This window comes from Sabethes cyaneus, chromosome 2 (assembly GCF_943734655.1).
Source record: "Sabethes cyaneus chromosome 2, idSabCyanKW18_F2, whole genome shotgun sequence".
NCBI classification, from domain to species: domain Eukaryota; kingdom Metazoa; phylum Arthropoda; class Insecta; order Diptera; family Culicidae; genus Sabethes; species Sabethes cyaneus.
Window position 1 is genome coordinate 35,491,448 of NC_071354.1, and position 20,787 is coordinate 35,512,234.

The 20,787-nt window shown below is 37.9% G+C and overlaps 1 protein-coding gene across 3 annotated transcripts in view; it reads left to right on the forward strand.

The window, feature by feature from the left end:
- The window catches only part of LOC128734505 (rho guanine nucleotide exchange factor 11), a 168,753-nt gene that overhangs the window by 79,578 nt on the left and 68,388 nt on the right, over positions 1-20,787 (forward strand). For all 3 annotated transcript variants that reach the window (XM_053828741.1, XM_053828743.1, XM_053828742.1), the window contains 2 exons: positions 20,151-20,319; positions 20,401-20,520. In XM_053828741.1, coding sequence (XP_053684716.1) covers positions 20,151-20,319; positions 20,401-20,520 — 289 coding nt within the window. The remainder of the gene's footprint in view (positions 1-20,150; positions 20,320-20,400; positions 20,521-20,787) is intronic.

The following is a 20,787-nucleotide window of genomic DNA, read 5'->3' on the forward strand; positions in this document are numbered from 1 at the left end:
AATTTTGAAAATTCTCCTCCACATTCATTTCATGTAAATTGATAGGCCTTTTTCGTAATTAATCCTTCGAAGTGATACCACTGAAGAGTTTCTGTGCTGAAAGAATTTTGAAATAATCAGAGGTATAGAAAACACAGTGGAATAAACCCAAACTATGCATTTTTTAGATCCCACTTGCCCCGGTGTACCTTAATCTGATTAGAGTAAAATGTAGCTTAGAAAAATCTTGATCGTTTGCTATCATTAACTCATGTTTTAAATTTTGCTACTTGGTCCGGTCGAATCAATCGAATTTTAATATTTACCAAAAATTACAGATTATTTATAGAAAACTTATTTTTGTTATTACTTACGGTTCCTTATTAAATAGGTACCAAACTACCAAATTGATACAGTAGCCTAAGCAAACATCGATTTAGCTGGCAGAATTAGGTACTTTTTTATGTGTTTTAGCTTACGAAATTTTTATGAATGTTTTTTCCGAACACAAACTAACGGCAAATCATAAATACGGCGCTAATTTTTTGGACGGATAGTTTTGACAAATAGTTGAACATTTGATCAATTAATGAGTACTCTTTCTAACAACAAGTTTAGTATCAGTTGCACCTTAGTTTCAAATCTGATCACGCCGCTGATGAAAAGTCAGCATGTTTTTGTTGCTCATTGGGTAAGCAAACGTGCTACTTAATATCTTTGAACATTCATGAGTAGACAACTTTTTCTATCGTATTTAATGCAAAACAGCCAGTCATTGCAGTTAACCTCGAAATATTCCTACGTGAAAAGTCGCTACCAATGCTATAACCATGACCTTCGTTGGATTATTAGATGAGTTTCAATTAATGCGTTTGCCGTACAGATTCCACCGTTACACTTCAAAGAATGATGCTTCAATGAAGAGGAAATCACCGGATTATTGGGAAGGTTGTGTATTTCGGTACCGCTAAATACGTCCTAGTCCTATTACTTCTGGAGTGATTTTCTTTCTCTTCGACGCACATATGCAAAATTTTCGTATACTCTGTTTATTCGCCGCCAAACAGGATGTGTGACACAAATAATGACCCTTTAATGCTTCCTTCCTGGCGCGCAGCGGTCGAAACGATCTCGTCGAGCTCGACAAATCTACCGCACGGGAATGCATCGCGTCTGAAGTCACCGCCCACCCTACAGCTTACACAGCCGCTTACGTCATGTTGCGTCGAGTTTCGCTTGCTGCTAGCTAAGTACTAGTCACTCACGTCATGGTTTGGGTGTTTTGTTGTTGGGTGACGGACGACGGAAATGGAGGCGGCATCGTTTAGTCATGCAAAACAATGCGACGCGCGACGCCTGTCGGCGCAGTTCGGGTGGCTCGTGTTTGCGGTGACGTGAGTAAACGATTCGGTGTATCGTTTAGTTTTTTCTTCCTTCAACAATATCGGATGTCGTTGATGACGCGATCCTGTTTATACTACTAGACCCTTTTTCGACAGCGGCATCGCTTCGGCGAATCGAATGAAAGTATTAAATTCATTGATGGCTGTGTTATTCGAAGGCGACATGGTGTTGCTGTCAAAATCTAAGCCGCAAAGTAATAATTTGATCATGAATATGAAAAAAAAACCTCGGGAAAACTCACAAACCCCCTACTGAATGGCCATACAACACATCGAAAATTCAGAAAAGTATTTTTTGTGGTACAATTTAAAAAGTTTCTATAATGCAATGGAGACGCATGGTGTTTTAAACAAGTCGATACAAATGAGGAATGTAAACTTTACATCGTTTATTGTATATTGAGCAGTTTTTGGCCCCAGTTGACTACTGACCAGTGTGTAACACGTAACCTACAATAGATCCAAGTAATTTTCATCATAGTTGTAGATTTTAACATAAGCCAAAAGGTACTTGAATTTGCTACTCGTCCTTCCGTTGTGACAGGAACGGCTTCTTAAAGTCACAGTGAAAGTGGTCAATTTTTAAAACCAATAAAAAAACTCCCGATTTTGATATCAAGATTTTGCGAAAAACTCAATTTGAATGAATAGCACATCCTGCTATTATAGCATGACCTGAGGTTTTTTAAATTTTAACCTAGTGATTAGCAGCTTGAGTCATTCGTTACTTCTACGGACTCAGACAAGCACTTGTCATCTGTCGACGTTATATTTCCTGAAGTTTCTCCACCTTCCGGCGGCTTCGTCCCTCTGCCATCTTCTACGGAGCATACCACATTGACGCGTTGGACTGTGTAAGAGCGTATATTGTTTTTCTTTTTTTTTGTCAAAATGTACGGGGATTGCGGACCAAAATCGATGACGTCTTTGTTGCTGTGGTGGAATCAAACGTCGATATAATCGTCGATATATATAATAAATTTTCAAAGCGACAGTTTAACATCGCTAGCAACAATTACAGAGCTTACAATCGACTGCTGTTCACATTTGTGAATTCCAAGAAAAACGTGATGGGACTGCCAGTAAATATGTTTCTGGATATCCGTAGTGCGAACACAGCAGAGGTAACATGTGAACTTTCCGCCACTCACTTCAAGAATTCTTTTAACACTTTGATACTTCGGAATCGGAGGGGTTGCCTCTGTGATCAGCGATACTTCGTCTGATTCAATAAAGTTGAATATATTCCATATAAACGATCAACTCGTAGAAACCGCAATCATAAAGCTCAAATAATCGTTCGCTGCTAAATCAGAAGGAATTCCTTCATGTGTTCTGAAGAAATGTGCCACAGCAAACGACGCACTTTCTATGAGCAGTACTTCAATACTTATCCATGGATCAGCATACATTTTTTTTTCGTAGAGGATTAATTGCTGCTAATCTATTGCAGTTTGTTTCGTTCTGTTTATATAACATGGAGAAAAATGTGCAAGCAAATGTGATATATACAGAATTAAAAACCGCCTTTGATCGTGTCGATCACGAAATGTTGTTATATCGGATGAAGAAACTTGGATTTTCTGTCGCTTTCATTAGATGTATGAAGTCTTACGTTACTGGCTGCAGGTAATGTGTCAAGATCGGTTCAAAAGAATAGGTACTGTTTCGCAATCAATCTATCAGGAGTTCCCCAAGGAAGCAATTTGGGCCCTTTGCTTTTCACTCTATTCATCAACGAGCAGTATATACTGCTATCAACTGGATTTCATCTGTTCTACGCAGACTTGCTGATAAGTTCATAGAAAAAGTTCGTACGTTATGCTCTTCGAATGCGAGCTGTTGGGCATGCCTGCAAATTGCAGCAAATTGCTGGGACTCGAAACTCTCGAAAAGAGGCGTAGCATAGCCTTAAGCTGTATTTGTTGCTAAGCTCTTAATCGGGCAAATTGATTGGTCCACTCGTCCTGGAACAGCTGAATCGGTTCGCTCTGGAATGGGCTCTGCGAATAAGTAACTCTCTTCATGTTGAGAGAATCGGAGAATTAACTACGGTCAATTTAGTCCAATTTCTCTTCATTCCAATAAGAATAAACCACAGATGGTATGAAACAGCGTTTCAAGCGACAGCGCTCACACATACACAAACTAACGCACATGGCTTGGTAAGCCGTACTATAATGTTCAACCTAAAACAACAAAATCTAGCACTATTTGCGTTGGATATTAATAGACAACAATGGCACTCCTCTTCGTGATTACATCTGTATCTACATAGCACTGCATTGAATTTCACTGAAAAAACGTGATTTATTTCACAGCACTCGCGACTATAACCGCACTCTCTAAAATCTCACACCACTCAAAACGACGTCTTCTTTTCGTCACTGAAAACTGCAACGAACATTTTCTGATTCTCCCGGAAATCATTCCCAAGCAGCAATTTAAGTTTTATTACGTTCCTCTAGTGGTTTCCCAAGCAACACAATTTTGATACTTTTAGTTGCAGAGACTTATTAATAACCAGATTTAGTCTTATAATCAGTTGTCACAACAAGTTTATAACAACTGTAATTGTAGGGTTTCATTGCATAAAATCGCTAATAAAACTATGAGCTATGCTCTTCAGTAGGTTTTCTATAATCACTTGTCAGGCCATAAGCTCAAGAAGGTTTATTACGCGCTACTGAATGCAGAAATAAACCGATTTTATCGCCTCCTGACGGTAAGCTGAAGCTTTTTGCTTGTTCGCCAAAGCTATAGGAATCATGAGTACCATGAGCAGAAAAGGTATCATTGTCAGATCATCCTGATCGTGATCGATTTGATTTATGGAATCCGATAGAATATATATTAAATCTTCTGTAGTTTCCGTAGTTGTGCAGCACATGCGCATTGAATTTTATCGTGCATATTGGAATGAAATGCGAAAATTAACACGCCATCATAGTTTTGCAAATTTTGAAAAGCGATTGCGTAAACAAAATAAATATATTCCGTTATTTTTTGAAACCGCATTTCAAGGTCAAGACTAAAAACACGAGGTTGGTCTATATCCCGTTAGCCAATCTTAGTCAGAAAACCGATTAATACTAACTTACTTTCTGCAACTCACACTTTGCTTTGAAGAATTGTTGCTTGGAGACCAAAACAAAAAATGCTATAAAACGGCCTATGGCCTCGCATTAAAAATTGGTTTGGGTGTTGATCTCTAATATTCTTCATAATAGCAGCAATAAATCTGATTGGTCAGAGTGTTACCATATCAATAGCACCATAAACTAACAGTCTCTAGTACAAATGAAATGAACTGAGCATTGCCAACGTGAAACCAACGCTCAGACGAATCACTTGCGTTCATGTTCGTGTTATTCTCTACGTTCATTCAACTCGAGAATAGTGAATGAAATTGAATGTGAATCATTCATTCATTATGAATTGTCGATTAATCATTTCAATCATTAGTCGAGCAATCATTTAGCATTGCAATTCATGAATGAATTGCCAACTGAATAAAATAAACACTGTCAGCAGTTCAGTAGTCATGTGCATGGGCTGACAGATAAAAGACTACTACCAGGGGTAAAACTGTATGCGCTGAATGCGTTTTATATTGGCCTTCATGCAGGGCTATCAATTTTTTCGAGAACTAGTTTGATTGCGGTTTGACAAGCAACCGCTGTAAGATCAACTTTAATTGGTGTGCTATAAGTAGTTTTCGACTTATATCATCTTAGTATTGCGCAATGCCATGATAAATCCAGAGGTAATGATTAATTTCTTTATCTTTAAGCAAAGCAAAGCCTAGGTGCTACATTCCGTTATCGAAACTTGACCTTCTGTTGTTATACGACAGACTTCACAGCTAGCTGTTACAGTATAGGACAATTGCAGGGCCACTTGCTACGATCCTAGTGACTCCAACAGCTTCTCCCAGCCGAGATTCGAACATACGATGACTGGCTTATTAGGCCAGCATCTTACTTCGAGGGTTAAGGAGGCATTGATTCCTTTATAGGATTCAAATAAAACGATGCGGCTTAAGCTTCGAATCGTATCGACTAATATATATAAAATGTGTATAGAAACAGTAAGTCGTCCGAATAGGCATTGTTAGTTTCGGCATGAATTCATTCTTTGTTAACCCGTTGTGGAGCATTGCGAATCAGATAGAATCAGGCCCGGAGGGCATCCTTGCGTGATGCCCGTTTATTGGTTAAACCATTGGACCATTATTATTTATTGAATATTGAACTTTTTCCATGAGGGTAACTTGTCCAATATTTCTTCAAACTTTTACCAAGTGATATTGTTCCGAGGTTGTCTAGAAAATTCCTGGATAAGGTTATTTTTCCATTAAATGTTTGCTTTACGATACTCGTTCCATGAGATATGCATCTTTGAATTAAGTATTTTTCAGAAACGAAAAGAAAACTATAGTAAGATATTTATTCCTATAAAACTGGGAACTAAATTTTTTTTGTTTTTAATTTTCTATCAGGTGGAAAATGTTGTAAAAAATATAATAGGATTTTAGAACGTTTTGAATATTGTTTTCATTCACAAGTCTATGGACTACTCCAAAGCAGAAAATTTCATAAAGTTCTGGGACTCTTTGTTCCAACCTGTACCATATAGGGTTTTTTTCTAATTCCCGTCGTAATAAGTAAAGCCATTCTAATTTTCATCATTTGTTGGATGGATTTAATGAATACTTCAAAAGTTCTTGTGCTGATTTGACTAAAACACACTCACCTTCCGATCCGTGAACTTTGAAATCACTGAAAAGCGACTATTAACCCTTTATAAGGCCGTGGCAATTATTTTGCCACCAACGAAAAATATTTGTTTTGCGTCTATAATGACATCAATATAATTATAGAAGCAAAATAAAAAATTTTTGTTGGTGGCAATATAGTTGCCACTGCCTTATAAAGGGTTAAAGCATACTATTGAAATTACGCAACTGACTTCATTTCTTAAATTCGTCGTACCGTTTTAAAATCCGTCCATCAAAATTTTTCATCATCCGAACTAAAAATCACAACAATGTTTACGAAGCTAACGCGCATGTATTTGTGTAGGAGGGCATGACAAATGTTATTCTGCAAAATTTCTGCAGGTCAGGCAAGTTTTCCAGGCTGTAGAATAACGTCATTGCCTTGCGTGAGTTATTTTCATTTATGAATGACGGAAATTAAAACGATTAGTCGACATTGTCATCTTCGTCGCTCGAAAAACGTAGGAAATTTGGCTGGTAGGACTTCTTTAATGATAAAAAGCATTTAAATAGATCTCAGCTCACTTTGATTGATCGCATGTGATAGACAACAAACTAAAATATTAGGGAATAACTAGTTTTGCATTGTGTGGCATAGAAATGCTGATATTTTTAATAATTTGTGTTGGATAGGACGGGAATTGGCAATTACGACGATGTAGCAACATACCCTAATTATGAATCTATTTTTCACTCTTAGTGGAAACCAAATTAAGCCTGTTGAATGGAATGCGACCATCTACAAATACATGGTGAGATTGACCATGGACGGAACGACTCTCAGCAATAAGAATTTGCCCTTCTGTAGTACCTATCACCAAAATTCAAGGATAAAAGTTATGGTTACACAGGTCAACAAAGAAATGCACGTAGACAGTACTAGTCATGTGTCCACCAACTGGGTTACAGGTTTAATTTTCAAGTCTAAACGCACATTTTTTTCATTTAACGTTTACTTTTTCATCACACACTCGAAACCGTTCCAACGTGCAACCAACAATCTCCAGCAGCGTCGTCAACCCCGGCAAATGTCAGTCGCAGTAATAAACCGTTGATAGCTGGCTGAGTGCTGTTTGTTGGGCTTAAAATTGCACACGTTGCTGGCATCTTTTCGACAATCGGCTGCTTTATACTCGCTTCGTGAAGCATCTCTGAGAGTGGCACACTGCGGCAAGTGGCGCTGAGAATCGGACATACACACCGCTGTCGAGAAGCGTTGGGACGGCGGGGAAAATCCGACTTGTCAAAAATTATTTTGTCAAATAGTTTTTCGGAGTAAAGTTTGTTTGACTGAAACCCCACCCCCAATGAATATTCAATTAGTTGGTTTGTTTTATGCTAAAATTGTAATGATCATTTGAGTAATAAAGCAGACGTGTCTCGGAACACTTGGTCGGCAGTGTGAGAGACACCTCAAGGTACAAGGTCTAGCGAACCGCGACGCCGGCGCGGGCAGTACGTTCTCTTTGTCACTCCTTCGAGTGAGTGTTCTTGTCCGATAGGTTTCTTGAAGTATACTACATGCTCGCGCAGTTTGAATGTTTCGCGAGAATCGCGCAGAGGTACGTTCACTAATCCCCGTTCAACCGTTTTCGTTTGCTCGCGGGCCGCTGTGTATCCGTCAGAAAATTTCCCAGGATTTTGCACGATTTTCGGGATTTCGTCAGCTTGTTTGTGTTGTGCAGTGCAGATTAAAGCTAACTATTTTATGGTCATAGCAATATGAAAAGCACATAAATAGAAGTCTAATATAAGTTTAAAATGGTGTCATCCCGATTTGTCATAGTTTTTTCCCTAAGGTAGTGAGAAATGTGATGACTGCGGGGGGAAAGTGCGTGCGTGGAGATGGGGAGAGAAGTTCTAGAATTATGACCGTGTCGGCTGTGAACCGCAACCATGCAGGGCGCCATACAGTTTTGTTTGTGTAGTAGTGCTGCAATTAAAATTAATTGCTCCGTTTTGCGCAGCGTGTCATTGATACTCCACTATCACCTATTTGCCTAAATAGCAAGCATGGGCGGAAATTAGTGCTCTATTTTTTACAGAGCGAAAAGATAGTGCCATACAAGTAACAACTACAATAAAGAAATAATTGTAACCAACATATACGTTGCTCACTGTATCTGCCGTCGATGAATGAAACCGAGAGAAACATCTTGTGTATGTGAATCTGTTTGAAAAATGTCCTCACCGAGTGGAAGAAAATGTTTATTTTCAGCCGAAACACTGCGAACACGATAGAAGAAGCATCAGTGAAGAAGTTAATCTCGCGTGTGGTCAGCCGGAACAAAATATACCAAATGTATGAATATGCAGATGACAAAAGATTCCGCGATGCCGTCACGAGGCGTGTTTCATCCGCTGATGTTTGAGGCCAAGTGGTCTGGCTCGAGTGGCTAACAGCCGTTTGAAAAAATTGAATTCTTCGACGAATATTAAACGAGTTTGAGACATCCAAGTTGCTCGTTATTGGCAAAGCATTAGATCATCCTTTAATAATTCCAAGTACCGCTCATGGTTGCTCCGGGAACGAAATAATGCCTATAATTACACTTGCCCAGCCATTTAACTGTTATCGCACAGTGCAAATAAAATCTACCTTTCGATTGGGGCGTGTTCAACTTATCTACGGCCGTTATTCTAGACTTGCTTACGTCGGTTAAAATGATAACTGTGTTAACATTTGACCGCTAATGTCCATTCACATTTCCATCAAACGGGTGTAAAGAATGCCGCTTCTCCATTTACTGGCGCTGCCCGATGGAGGTGCGTCATACATTTGCTTGTTGATACAACATGTTTGCTGTCATGCAAGATGGCATTCGCCTTGAACGGTACAGATTGTATGTGCTCGCCGTTTATCCAAACCGTAGACGTTTGTTGTGAATTCTTCCACGACACATCGAGATAATTTTGTCGCCAGCCGGGCACCTGCTGGGAGCTGTACTGTTGTAAGTGTTTGCTTACAGCTTGCTGCCCATGTTTAAATGTTTACGATTATGTGATGTAAAATCAAAATTTTGTGCTACAATTCAATCCATTCAACCTGTAATCGTATGGTTAGACTGTCTACATAAAAAAAATATTCATGCTTCAGTGGTGAATTCGTTGAATGTTCCAATTCGGTGATTCTGATTCGTTTCAGGTCTCTAAACTGGAAAGATTTTTGTGCCCTTCTTTAAGTTCTGGAGTTCATTTACACTTGGAACGAAAAAAACGCTGGAAAATGTTATTATAATGAAGCATTGGAATCCGAGAACTTCAGTGTCGAAGTGCCAACACTCTATACTCTAGTTTAATATTCTTTTTTAGAATTTACCATCGCATGCGTTTTTATCTAACACTTTTGATAAACAGAAAAGTTGTTTAAGAAAGTTTAGAAAGCTGCTTGAAGAAGCGAAATTGGTATATCCACTAGTATATAGCTGGTGAATGTTACTTTCAATGACAAAACTTTCTTTTCTGGAGTTAGATCTACATTTAAGTATACTGAAGTCATTTCGATTTCCTAAATGATTTTTTTTTACATATATTATTAAACTAGCTGACCCGGTAAACTTTGTACTGCCACATATTAAGCTAAATGACGAAAATTATAAATTTCGTATGTAGGGGAAGTGGGGGTAAAATGAACACCCTTAGCAATTTCGCCATTTGCTCCCCCAGGAACCAACCAAATGCTGAACGCACTACATGAATTGAAAGCTGGTCTCATTTTCCACGTAGCAATATATAAAGCTGTTTGAAAAAAGACGATTTGTCATGAAAAATTTCTTGTTTTCGAAAGCGTCACATTCGAGCCTGATTTTTTTTCGTGTGGTTAAAATGAACATGCTGTGAGGGCAAAATTAACATGTCATAGAAAACCAAAGTTAACGTGCAGTTTGGGTAAATTAAATATTATTGTACATTTTTTCATTATTCTACATAAGCTGTAGGTATTCAACAGGGCTGTTGGAATTAAAATGGGACTCCACAAAGTTAACATAATGTATCTTTGCCACGTGCATACAATGCTTGACCTTCAACTCGCTTCATCGGTCATTTTCCGTCATTTTTCGAGAGATCATTTTTATTGCTTGAGTTATAATTAGGTCGTGGCTGCTGATAAATGGATTATACGCACTGTTTATTTTGCCCCTAAAGTGACCGCATTGTTCATTTTGCCCCCAAAGTGAAGTGTTCATTTTACCCCCAAAACACCAATTGTTTTCAAAGGTTTATAATAAACAAACAGTTGATAAAAATATTTGGAATTTTCGACGGATCCGCAGGATAGTGATAAGCAAACAACACCAAATAATACCAACAGTCGAAATTTAATTTATTTCGCCAGCATAGTTTTTTTTTTCCTAATAGTGGAAATTACTATCGACGTCAGATTTCAGCAAATATTTTTTACTTTTTCAATTTTTTTTCACATTGGAAAGCTTATGATCACGACATATTGTCTCTTAAAATACTTCTAGGAGAAGATACCTATTGATCTGGAACAGTTTTTGATCGGTTTACTGGGAGTTTGGCTACCTATTCATTTTACCCCCCCCTGTTCATTTTACCCACGGTTCCCCTACTCAAAGTAAAAGTTAAGTTTTGCACTTTGTTGAGAAGTTTATACTATGATGAAATGGTTAGTTGATCACCTGATTTTCTCAGGGCATTTGTTTCTTACAACTGTGCTAAACCGTTAGTTAGAAATGGCAATCTTTTCAACGTTTAAGACGATTTATTGTCAAAAAATCGTTGGAAATCTGGTACTCTTTCAATTTCCTGTACCCTGCAGTTGTGTTGTTAATTTATTTTTTGTTACTCGATGGCTTCAGTAACATATCTTGACAACTGCAATAAACTGTGACAGATCCTAGTATTTTCTACTGCAATGTCTACATACCAGTGTATCGTCATAGTAGAACTAAACTAAATTATTTTCTGCAAAAAAACCTAGGCGTGTGTTTCAAATTTAACCCTCAGATATGTAATTTCCACCATGGTTTTTCTTTCTGCTTATAAGTAGACACTACACATTTCATCGGCCAAAAATTATCTTCAAACTACCGTTGAACCTGTCAGTTTGAAAGTAATTTTCTCTTGCATAATTTTAGATCAACTTCTTGTGTATAATATAGCACTGACCGCGTTCTTGACTAACGAGAAGTTGAAACTTCTATCAGAACATTCATACAAAGCATGGGAGTCCCCCTTCCAGAGAAGAGGAGGAGTTTCGAACTATCATAAAAACATTTTTTGCCTTCAAAAACCTCCATATGCCAAATTTGTTTCCATTTGCTTGATTTGTTCTCGAGTTATGCAGAGATTTGTGACGACATGCACTTCTTTTTTTATGAAAACATTTAAAATGTCGGCTATTTCATTAAAGTTTTAGTAGTATAGACATAGAGCCCTGCTTCACACAGAAAAGGTGTCGAAACACACCCAGGTACCCAAATATACGTAAAAATGAATTATATCGTTCTTTATCAAAATACACTGAAGTCGCTTTTTACGCGGTTTTTTACGCGACTATTTTTACCCGAATTTCAGAATTTACGCGGTTTTTTTACGCGATTTTCGGAATTTACGCGGTTTTTTACGCGAATTTCGGAATTTACGCGTTTTTTTTTACTCGATTTTCGGAATTTACGCGGTTTTTTTACGCGAATTTCGGAATTTACGCGGTTTTTTACGCGATTTCGGAATTTACGTGGATGTGCTCAAAACGTCTATTTTTTCGCGTAATGTCAAAATCCACAAAGTTTTTTTACGCGAATTTTAGTTTTTTCACGCGAATTTCGGAATTTACGCGGTTTTTTACGCGGTTTTCGGAATTTACGCGGTTTTTTACGCGAATTTCTAAATTTACGCGGTGTTTTACGCGGTTTTGATTTACGCGGGACGTATCCTTCGCGTAAAAAGCGACTTGAGTGTATATATATCGACTCTCACGCCGAAGACCCGGCTGCAAATCCCAACTCCGCAGAAGTCACGGATGACCCAAGCTGGTTAAAGTGACTATAATCGAAAAAAAATATATACAGTAATGTTCCGATTTTGTCAGCTTCCGATTTCGTCTGCCCCCGATTTTATCAGCTTTTTATCCCGATTTTGTCAGCCTATATATTTTGTTTAACTTTTGTGCTTTTAGACATGATTTATAAAACTTTTCAGCCTGCTTGCAACTAGTCCGATTCTCTGGAGAGACTTTTTGAATAAAATGATGCCATCTTGCGAGTAATTCGGGGTCAAAATTAGGGTATTTTTATAGTAAAAGTTCTATAGTTCCTAAACAAGCAAAGATAGAGGTGTACTATGTTCAGCAATGTTATGTATTTTTACTATTTGTACAACTTTTTAAAACCGGAAAAAGTCATACAACAACTACAAAAATAGCTAAAATAGAAAAACTGATTTTAACGATTTTTCATTTGTGAGAAATAGGATTGTTCTATCTTTGCTGAAGAGATAGAAGGTTACTGCCTTCAGCAAAATTTCTTGTAATAATATGCTGTAAAACTTTGCAGAATACATCAATGTGTTATATTGAAAATGAAGAAAAATACATTTTTATTGCACTTATAGCGGGATTAATCAAAATTTGAATTCCGCTGGACGATAGAAATTTTAATATTAGGAACTCGTCCAAAGGTTCCATAAACCTAAAACCAAGTTTTCTCGCTCAAAGCTAATGCGCACCCAAAAAGATTCTGGACCAGTGTGCTGTGTCCGGTTCATTGAGCCTTCGGTTGACCAGGTTGAGGGTTAAAATTTAATTTTTAGTAGAAGTCTTCGATATTGCCTATTTTGTCAGCCTAAAATTCAACATGGGGCTGAGAAAATCGAAACATTACTGTATATATTTTGGTCACTTGAAATATGTATTTGGCCAGCCAATTTTTTGAAGCGGTTATACGATTATGAAGATCACAGTTTATTCATCTGGCGTATACGGGCTACTAATACAATAGGGGTATTCACGTAGCGCTTGCTATGTTATGTATACGGTGAATTCCGTGTTTATACTGTTCACTTTCAGTGGACTGACCAGTTTCAGTTTCTACGGAGATGGAACTGTTATGCGAGTAGCGGCAGTATAAATACGGAATACATCGTATGCGCAACATACTACTATAAGCGCTACGTGAATACCCCTAATCTAAAGTTTGTTTTACCAAGCGTAAAAGTAGAAAATTTAATTTTTTGCTTAGTCGTTATAAAATGTCGGTGAAATAGGTAGCGTATGCAACGTTTTGATACGAAGCAGTGAAGTTTTACTGCTTAATGCCTAACAAACAAAGTACAAAGTACAAAAATAATCCCTAATTTTCATAACCAAAATAACAAACATGCTTGCAGGATATTATCACAGAGAACAGACATCCATTCAGGAACAAATTTTTGAGAAATTCTTGGATAAAATTTCAAATTAAAATCACTTAATATACTAGCGTTACCACCACTATAGTTTTCCAACTAAATGATTCATTTAATTTGCACACTGACAACTTTGGCTCCTCTGGTGCTAGTATATATGGACTATAAACGTCATACTTGCGCCAGAAGCGAGCTTTTATGAGTTTATTGTAGAATTTTATACGCCTTTAGCGACATCATCACTGTAGTTTCCCAACTAATGGGATATACGTTTTATCCCAGTTGGGACCTTTTGCTTGGATGTCTATTCTCTGTGGTATTACATTGCTGAATTTTCTGCCCAATCATGATTCGGGTAAGCTTTCTTCTTTAAAATATCACGTTCTGCAATAAGCAGAGCATTACCTACAAATTAATCCAAAATAATGAGCTGTAAATTGTTATTGAGCAGATGGCCAAAACGTATAAATGAAGAAGAATCGTTACCCAAGTAACAATTTGAGTTTTATTGCACTCTTATAATGAACCACTATAAGAGTGTAATTAAACCCTCAATATTACTTGGGTTATGTATTTTGACCATACATTTATTTATTGATATTTCATGTTTCTACAAAAGAAGCGAAGTGCGGAATACAACATCTGTATGATATGACAATAGATCAAAATACTGGTCGTAGTGATAATGTCTATACAGAAAAAAGGAGCCGTAGATGATGTTATCTAGAATGTTTAGAATGCATACACTCAAATCGATTCATCTTCCACGTTATCAAGTAAAAAAATATTTGAAATTAGCCAAAAAAATGTGTAAAAGGTACTATGCCCCCTTAATTTCCCTAATGAAATCTCATCGAGTAATCCAAATCTACGGCATCGAAATATCAAAATTTACATTTTTTATGACGGTAGTTTTTACAATAGAAGAAGGGAACGGTAGAAGAAAGCAATGAAACAAAAGTGTTTATAGCATCCAAACAGAGTAGGACAAGACGTGAATGGGAAAGAGCGGAAAATTAGGTAAGGGTAGGTTATTAATGTATGCTTCTTTACCCAAGCTAGGGGATCGGCTGATCGAACCAAGCTATTTTTTTTGTATGCCAGAAAAGCATTGAGTTAAAAGGCCACTGCGACAATTTTAATGATCGTCTTCTGTGGCAGGTCCTGATAGCTTTACACAGTTTACGGACTGCTCATATCCAGGGTTGGCACAATCACTTTGACTCAATTCACATTCATTTGACAGTACCGTCTCAGGTAAGCAGAATTTGAAAGTGTTATATTTGGGACGATTGAAGAACTAATTATTATCTACAACTTTTCTGAATAAGGTTGGGTTGTATCTTTTGTATTTACTACTGTATATTTTGTACTCATGACCTACTAGCATTCTAGCACTGTAGGTTATGCTATGCCGTGCAATAGTAGTATATGACCAAAAGGCTAGTTGAGGCTTCAATCTCCAGGTTTTGCCAAACAGTGAGCTGCATGCCCAGGTAGCCGAAGTAGCTGTCTTAACAGCATAATCGCGGGCTGCCCACCTAAGCCCGGTTCAGTATTTTATCGAGAATTATTCCGAGGTGTTTGACTTCATTAAATAAAAAGAAAACTTATCCAATTTAATTCTACTATGTTTATACATAGTACATCTACTATGTTTATACATAGTAGAATTAAATTGGATAAGTTTTCTTTTTATTTAATTCCAGGTTTCGTATTCTACTAAGACGCTCCAAAAAACTTCAGTTGACTCAGCTCAGTTTAACACCGTGCAGTATAGGGGGAGTAATAGTATGCTTCCTTCGCCTAATGAATGGTATCCCGAGCAGGGTTTTAGAGCACATTGAAAACAAAATTTGATATCTTGATGTAACGGATTTTGAATACTCGGTGTGATTTCATTTTGGTCGACTTAGCGGTTAAAATATCAAAATTGATTGCAAAAATTCCACTCCGTGAAATTAAATTGAGTACTACTTTTGCTATCAAAAATATCAAACGGAATACTAATCTTGTTGTCACTCAATAATAATAGGAAAGCAGAACTAGTTATCATTTTACTATCATATCATCATCATTTTGCTATCATCATATAATTTGAACCAACAATTTTACTAGAAAAAAATTTAAGTGAAAATAGATTAATTTAAATATTGAAGGTTTATTTGCATCATATATAGAATCTGCCAACACATTTTCTTTCAATAAAAATGAAAGCAAAATGATAGCAAAGTTTGATATATCATAAGTGCCATTTTGAGTTGGTAACAAAACATGTTTTCTAGTTGATATCAACATCAGAATATGTAATAATTTTGATATACTTTTGTTGTCAATCCTTGCTCGGGATAACGACTGTATTGGTGGGGTTTACATTAAGTCTCTCTGGTGAGCACCATAACATGGTGGTGTTTAGAGCTCATTGCAAGCGACTTGACAGCGTCAAACTTTCCTCTGACGATAAGTACAACGTCGTCGGCGTAAGCAATGGCGTAAGCTGTAATAGCATGTGAAGGAGTGCGTCGGCCACCAGCGACCAGAGCAAGGGGGAGAGAACTCCCAGTGATGCTGTAATTTCTCTGCTCGAGATCATTGCTTGAATGTAGTGTGTATTGCTCGTTGTAGTGTGGTCGATTCCCTTTTTGACAAAAACCCATATTATTTGACGCAAATGGTATGTTAACGAAAGCGCCTTCAATATCAAGATAAGCACATAAGCAGCAGATAAGCAGTTTTTTTTTAAACTCATTGCGAATATAGTTATCCGTGTTTTTCTCCATCAGCTTAAGAAGTCAAACTTATTGGCATGATTTTGTCTTTTTTGCCAGCCTTAAGTATGAACACCACCCTTACTTTCCGCCAATTCTCCGAAATATATCCTAAAGTGAAACTGGCTCGAAAGAGGTTGATGAGCTCGGACATTATAATACCGTCCGTTTTTTGTAAGGAAACGGGTAGGATACCATCTGGACACGGTTGTTCCGAATAAGAAATCAAGCCACAGAGAGAGCCAATTCTCACAAGATTCAAACTATAGCTTCGTTCCCACCCCGTTTGGATATTCTAAACACATTTGTTTAAATGCGTTCTTCTACCGTTTCCTTCGTCGTTTGTAACAAATGATGACCTGCTTAAAGGTCACGAGAAAACACGAGGTTGATCTATAAAAATTTTATTTTCAATTTGCCCTTGAACTTTATTCTGGTACTCACCTAAGAATAGATAGTAACCGGATGGACCAATATCCGGAAAATATAACATTTAGGATTAAGCATACTGCAACAGCATTTTTAGACATGTTTGAACGATCTGTGCAATACGCGTCCGAGCGTTGTCATACAGTAAAATTACTTTGCTTTGTCCTTTATTCTTGTTGTGACTGTGTTATTTTCGCGCATGCAATAAAATTTCATAACGCTGATGTAAACTCACAAGCATAATGAAAAAGCGTTGTTGTCAGATGCCCAACCTTGCCGTATTTCGATTGACTTAAGTTTTTTTTTGGTTATCCTAGTGTCATACGAAGATTGAAATTAAAGAAAAGCTTTTTCGCGATTGAATTCCACTATTAATTTTATTCACGACAGATAGGTATTTCGCCTGCGACTTTCAGGCTTCATCAGGGTCTGTTTTTTAACATTTCAAAGTCATGAAATTGGACCTAATTTTGAATCGAATCCAGTGAAAATTGAAGTTTTACCTCAAATTAAACTGGAAATTTGATTTGACATTGGACTCGAATTTGGAATAATATGGACTTTATTTAGAATTTTGATTTGTAAGTCGTGATCGATTGAATATAATTTTTGAATAGAAAAGTTTTGTTTTCTATGCAGTATACTTTTTGTACAGAATATTTAAAGAATTGAAGGATAAACTTATATAATTATTGCATTGCTATGCTCATGTTTTCATAAATACCATCAATGTCACGCACTTGCTCTATCACAACACCAAGTAGTGTGACCGCTATCAATAATATTTAATAGAGGTAAACCAGCCACAGCGCCAGCAAGCACTATCAAAGTTTATCACATTTCTGCCATATTTTCGTCTCTACAATGAATTTAATAACAAACAGTGTAACATACGTATGTATAAAATTACAAGGAATTTGTTATGTAAGCATCGTGTGTTAGTACAGAGTTCAATTTTATTAGTAACAATCTGTTGAATAAACGATTTAAAATAAAATTGAAAATAAATTTGTTGACTAAATTCCATTAACTGTCTCCATGGATGCCATGCCATCTAATCTTTCAAATCTCAAGCAGATAGCCAAATTTACTAACGTTCCAAGAATCATTCGTTTTTGCTCTCGGCGGCGACGGACGGCCGCGGCGGTATTCAATTGTCGCTTTTTCAATGCCCTCGTCGTCCGTCGAACAGGCCCGGCGAGGGCATGGCGGTACATTTCATCCGCCCCGAAACACCTAAACATAACACCTCACCGACTGGCTGGCTGGCAGGCTGGCACGTCGACCGACCGTTGGTTGGCCGCACACCGATCGCATTTATTTACCTTTCAACTAGGTTCGACTGTGTTTATTATTAATTCATCTTTTGTGTGCGTTGGCCACTTTTTTCACATTTTGCGCTCTACATTCAAGCCAGAAACGGCATTACGACAAGCTGGCTTCAACACTGTGGTTTATTTTTATTTTCATTTTTTTTTTCTTTGCTTCGAGTTGTGTTTATCCTTTACTAGCAAAATAATTTTCTTTCGGTCATGTGGGTTCTCTTTGGAAAAACGCAAACTTTAGCAAATACGGCGCACATTAAGCGCGCTCGCTGTAATTCATCTTCGAGGCATCTTTGACAAGAATTTAGGATCTCAGCAGTTGTGGATCTGCGCAATTTTTACGCACTCTCCGACAGTTTTCCGGTTGTAGATTATTGCTGATCATTATTATTTTTTCGTATTTTTAAAGTAGGAAATCTCAATTTGAGCCTGCGGTAGCTCTGAAAGTTTGATTAAACTAAATGTTCACATGAAACTTGATGCCTTGACGGCCGCCAAACAGAAATCGTTTCAAGACACGTTCCCTGGAAAGTGAAAAGAAAATTTAATTGAATCCTTGAAATTATTTTCGAATTAGTAACCTCTGCACACTCTCGGCAGGGATCCGAAGCTGAGCGAATAATGAATGTTCCGCCCAAAAAGCTGGCACGGATCTATCGCACAGTTTATTGCTGGTAAATAAAAAAATAAAACCGCCTCTCATGCTCGTCACTCACAGCGACAGCGATGGCCACGAGCAAGCTTCCCGTCCGTCAGTCACTGTGCAATTCCGTCTGGTCGGATTATGTGCACTCATCAATTTTCGTACAGCACAGGTTTTCTCCAAAAAAAATCAAAAGGTGTACGTTTATATTTTTCTAGATCGTGATATGCTGAACAGTGAGTACTTTGACTCTCGAAGATGTGGTTTCGTGCGGGAAGTTTTCCCGATGACCGTTTCAGTGTTTCAACTCTGAAGAAGCGTATGCGCAGGAAAAACAAAAGTGAAGATAAAAGTACAGAAAAAAGTGTAGGCTCCAGTGATGTACCAGATAAAGCTTCTACCCCCTCGGTGACGGCGGTGGTGGCCGGTAGCAATGAGTCAGTACCGGATCCTGCCGAAAAGAACACTCATACATGGCCAAAAGTGGTGCGACCTCCGAGGACTTACAAGAAAAGTTCATCCAAGAGTAGACTAGATGGCAGCAAAAAAGGTCCAACGCTACCGATTCATGACACCAAAACGACAACCAGTGCCGCTACGATCAAGAATTCAAAATCCAACACGAATCTTAATATCAACACCCTAATTAAAAACAAATTAAACCATAAACATGTTTCCGGCGGGATCCTGAATAAAGTGATTCCCAATGGTGACGCGCCGGCTAGTGGAATGTACCCCCTGGTGTCCTGTAAATCTGTAAGAATCCCGTTCGTACAAGAGAGATTTTTTCCAACTTGATTTTCATGAATTGTTTTTTTTTTCGTTTTTCTTTTTCCACGCCCTTATTTCATCTGCCGTTTTTTAATAATAACGGCTCCGCCCGGGGTTGCTGTAAACAATCCGTCCCACCCATTCGTTATGCGATTATCATGGTCCATTACTGCGATCAAAAAACATCTGTTCGTGACTTGGTCCCAATGGCCGTATGTGCCAATAATATCAACAATAACATCTACAACGAAACAGATAAACAATTCACGTTCCCAATTCGCGACCAGCTCGAGCAACATACCTGGCCATAAGAAGCACAAATTAGCCAAAACCAAATCTCGCAAAAATCTGTACCAGACACTACACCAACAGAAACGGGCATCGATAAGTTCCCAGGCGGCACAAGATGCCGCTGCAGGTGATAGCGATGGGCCCCCAGCGGATAGTGTCACTGGTGCAGACGTCAGATCGGAAGAGGATGCGCTCTCCTGGACAGAACTGAGTAATGGTAACTAATAAAGAACAATAGATTTATGAACTTTGATTCAACTTTTTCAGTAAAACACATTTTTCGAAAGTTTTAATTAACATTAATTTAACAAAATGTACACCGGTTTTTACATTCATCTAAAATATTTTCATTTAAAATTATGATGGTAATCATGTTTTATTGTTTTTTTAAAGACCGTCCCTCCAGCATCTCGTTGGCTCGACAGCCGTCGGACCGAAGGCAGGACTTCAACAACAGCAGTTACCTGGGCAACGTTAGTTCCTATTCGGATTATCTGAGCAATTCCGCTGCTGATCCGGACACTTTTGCGCAAAGTGTCGACAATGATCAGTTTAGGGATAGGTAAGAACCGTCACATAGTGTGACGTACGAGCATTGCGAGATAGTTGCAGCTCACCTCTGAATTATTTTCTTCCATTGCAGTGTCAAATCCAAATCGGCCCCGGTGTCTGTCAATCGGTCCGAATCGTACAAGGAACGGTCGCAGAAGAAAACCCGAAACACCCGCCGAAAAACGTCGGATCCCAGTCTGACGAAAACGACGTGAGTACAAATTCAGATTTATCTTTTGATTACCTATTGCTTTTATATCTTAATTTTCGCAACTCGCCAATTCACAGTCGAGCATTGTCTAATGCCAAAAATTGAATGAAGAAAAGATTGACAGTTTGCTACATTCCGCGCGGCACGGCTGCAAGTGAACATGTCGCTTAATTTCTTTATAGGCCGTTAAAATATAAATTTAGACAAATTATCCTGCTTTCAATCAACTATGTACGAATAAAGTCGGCTCACGATATATATTTCAAA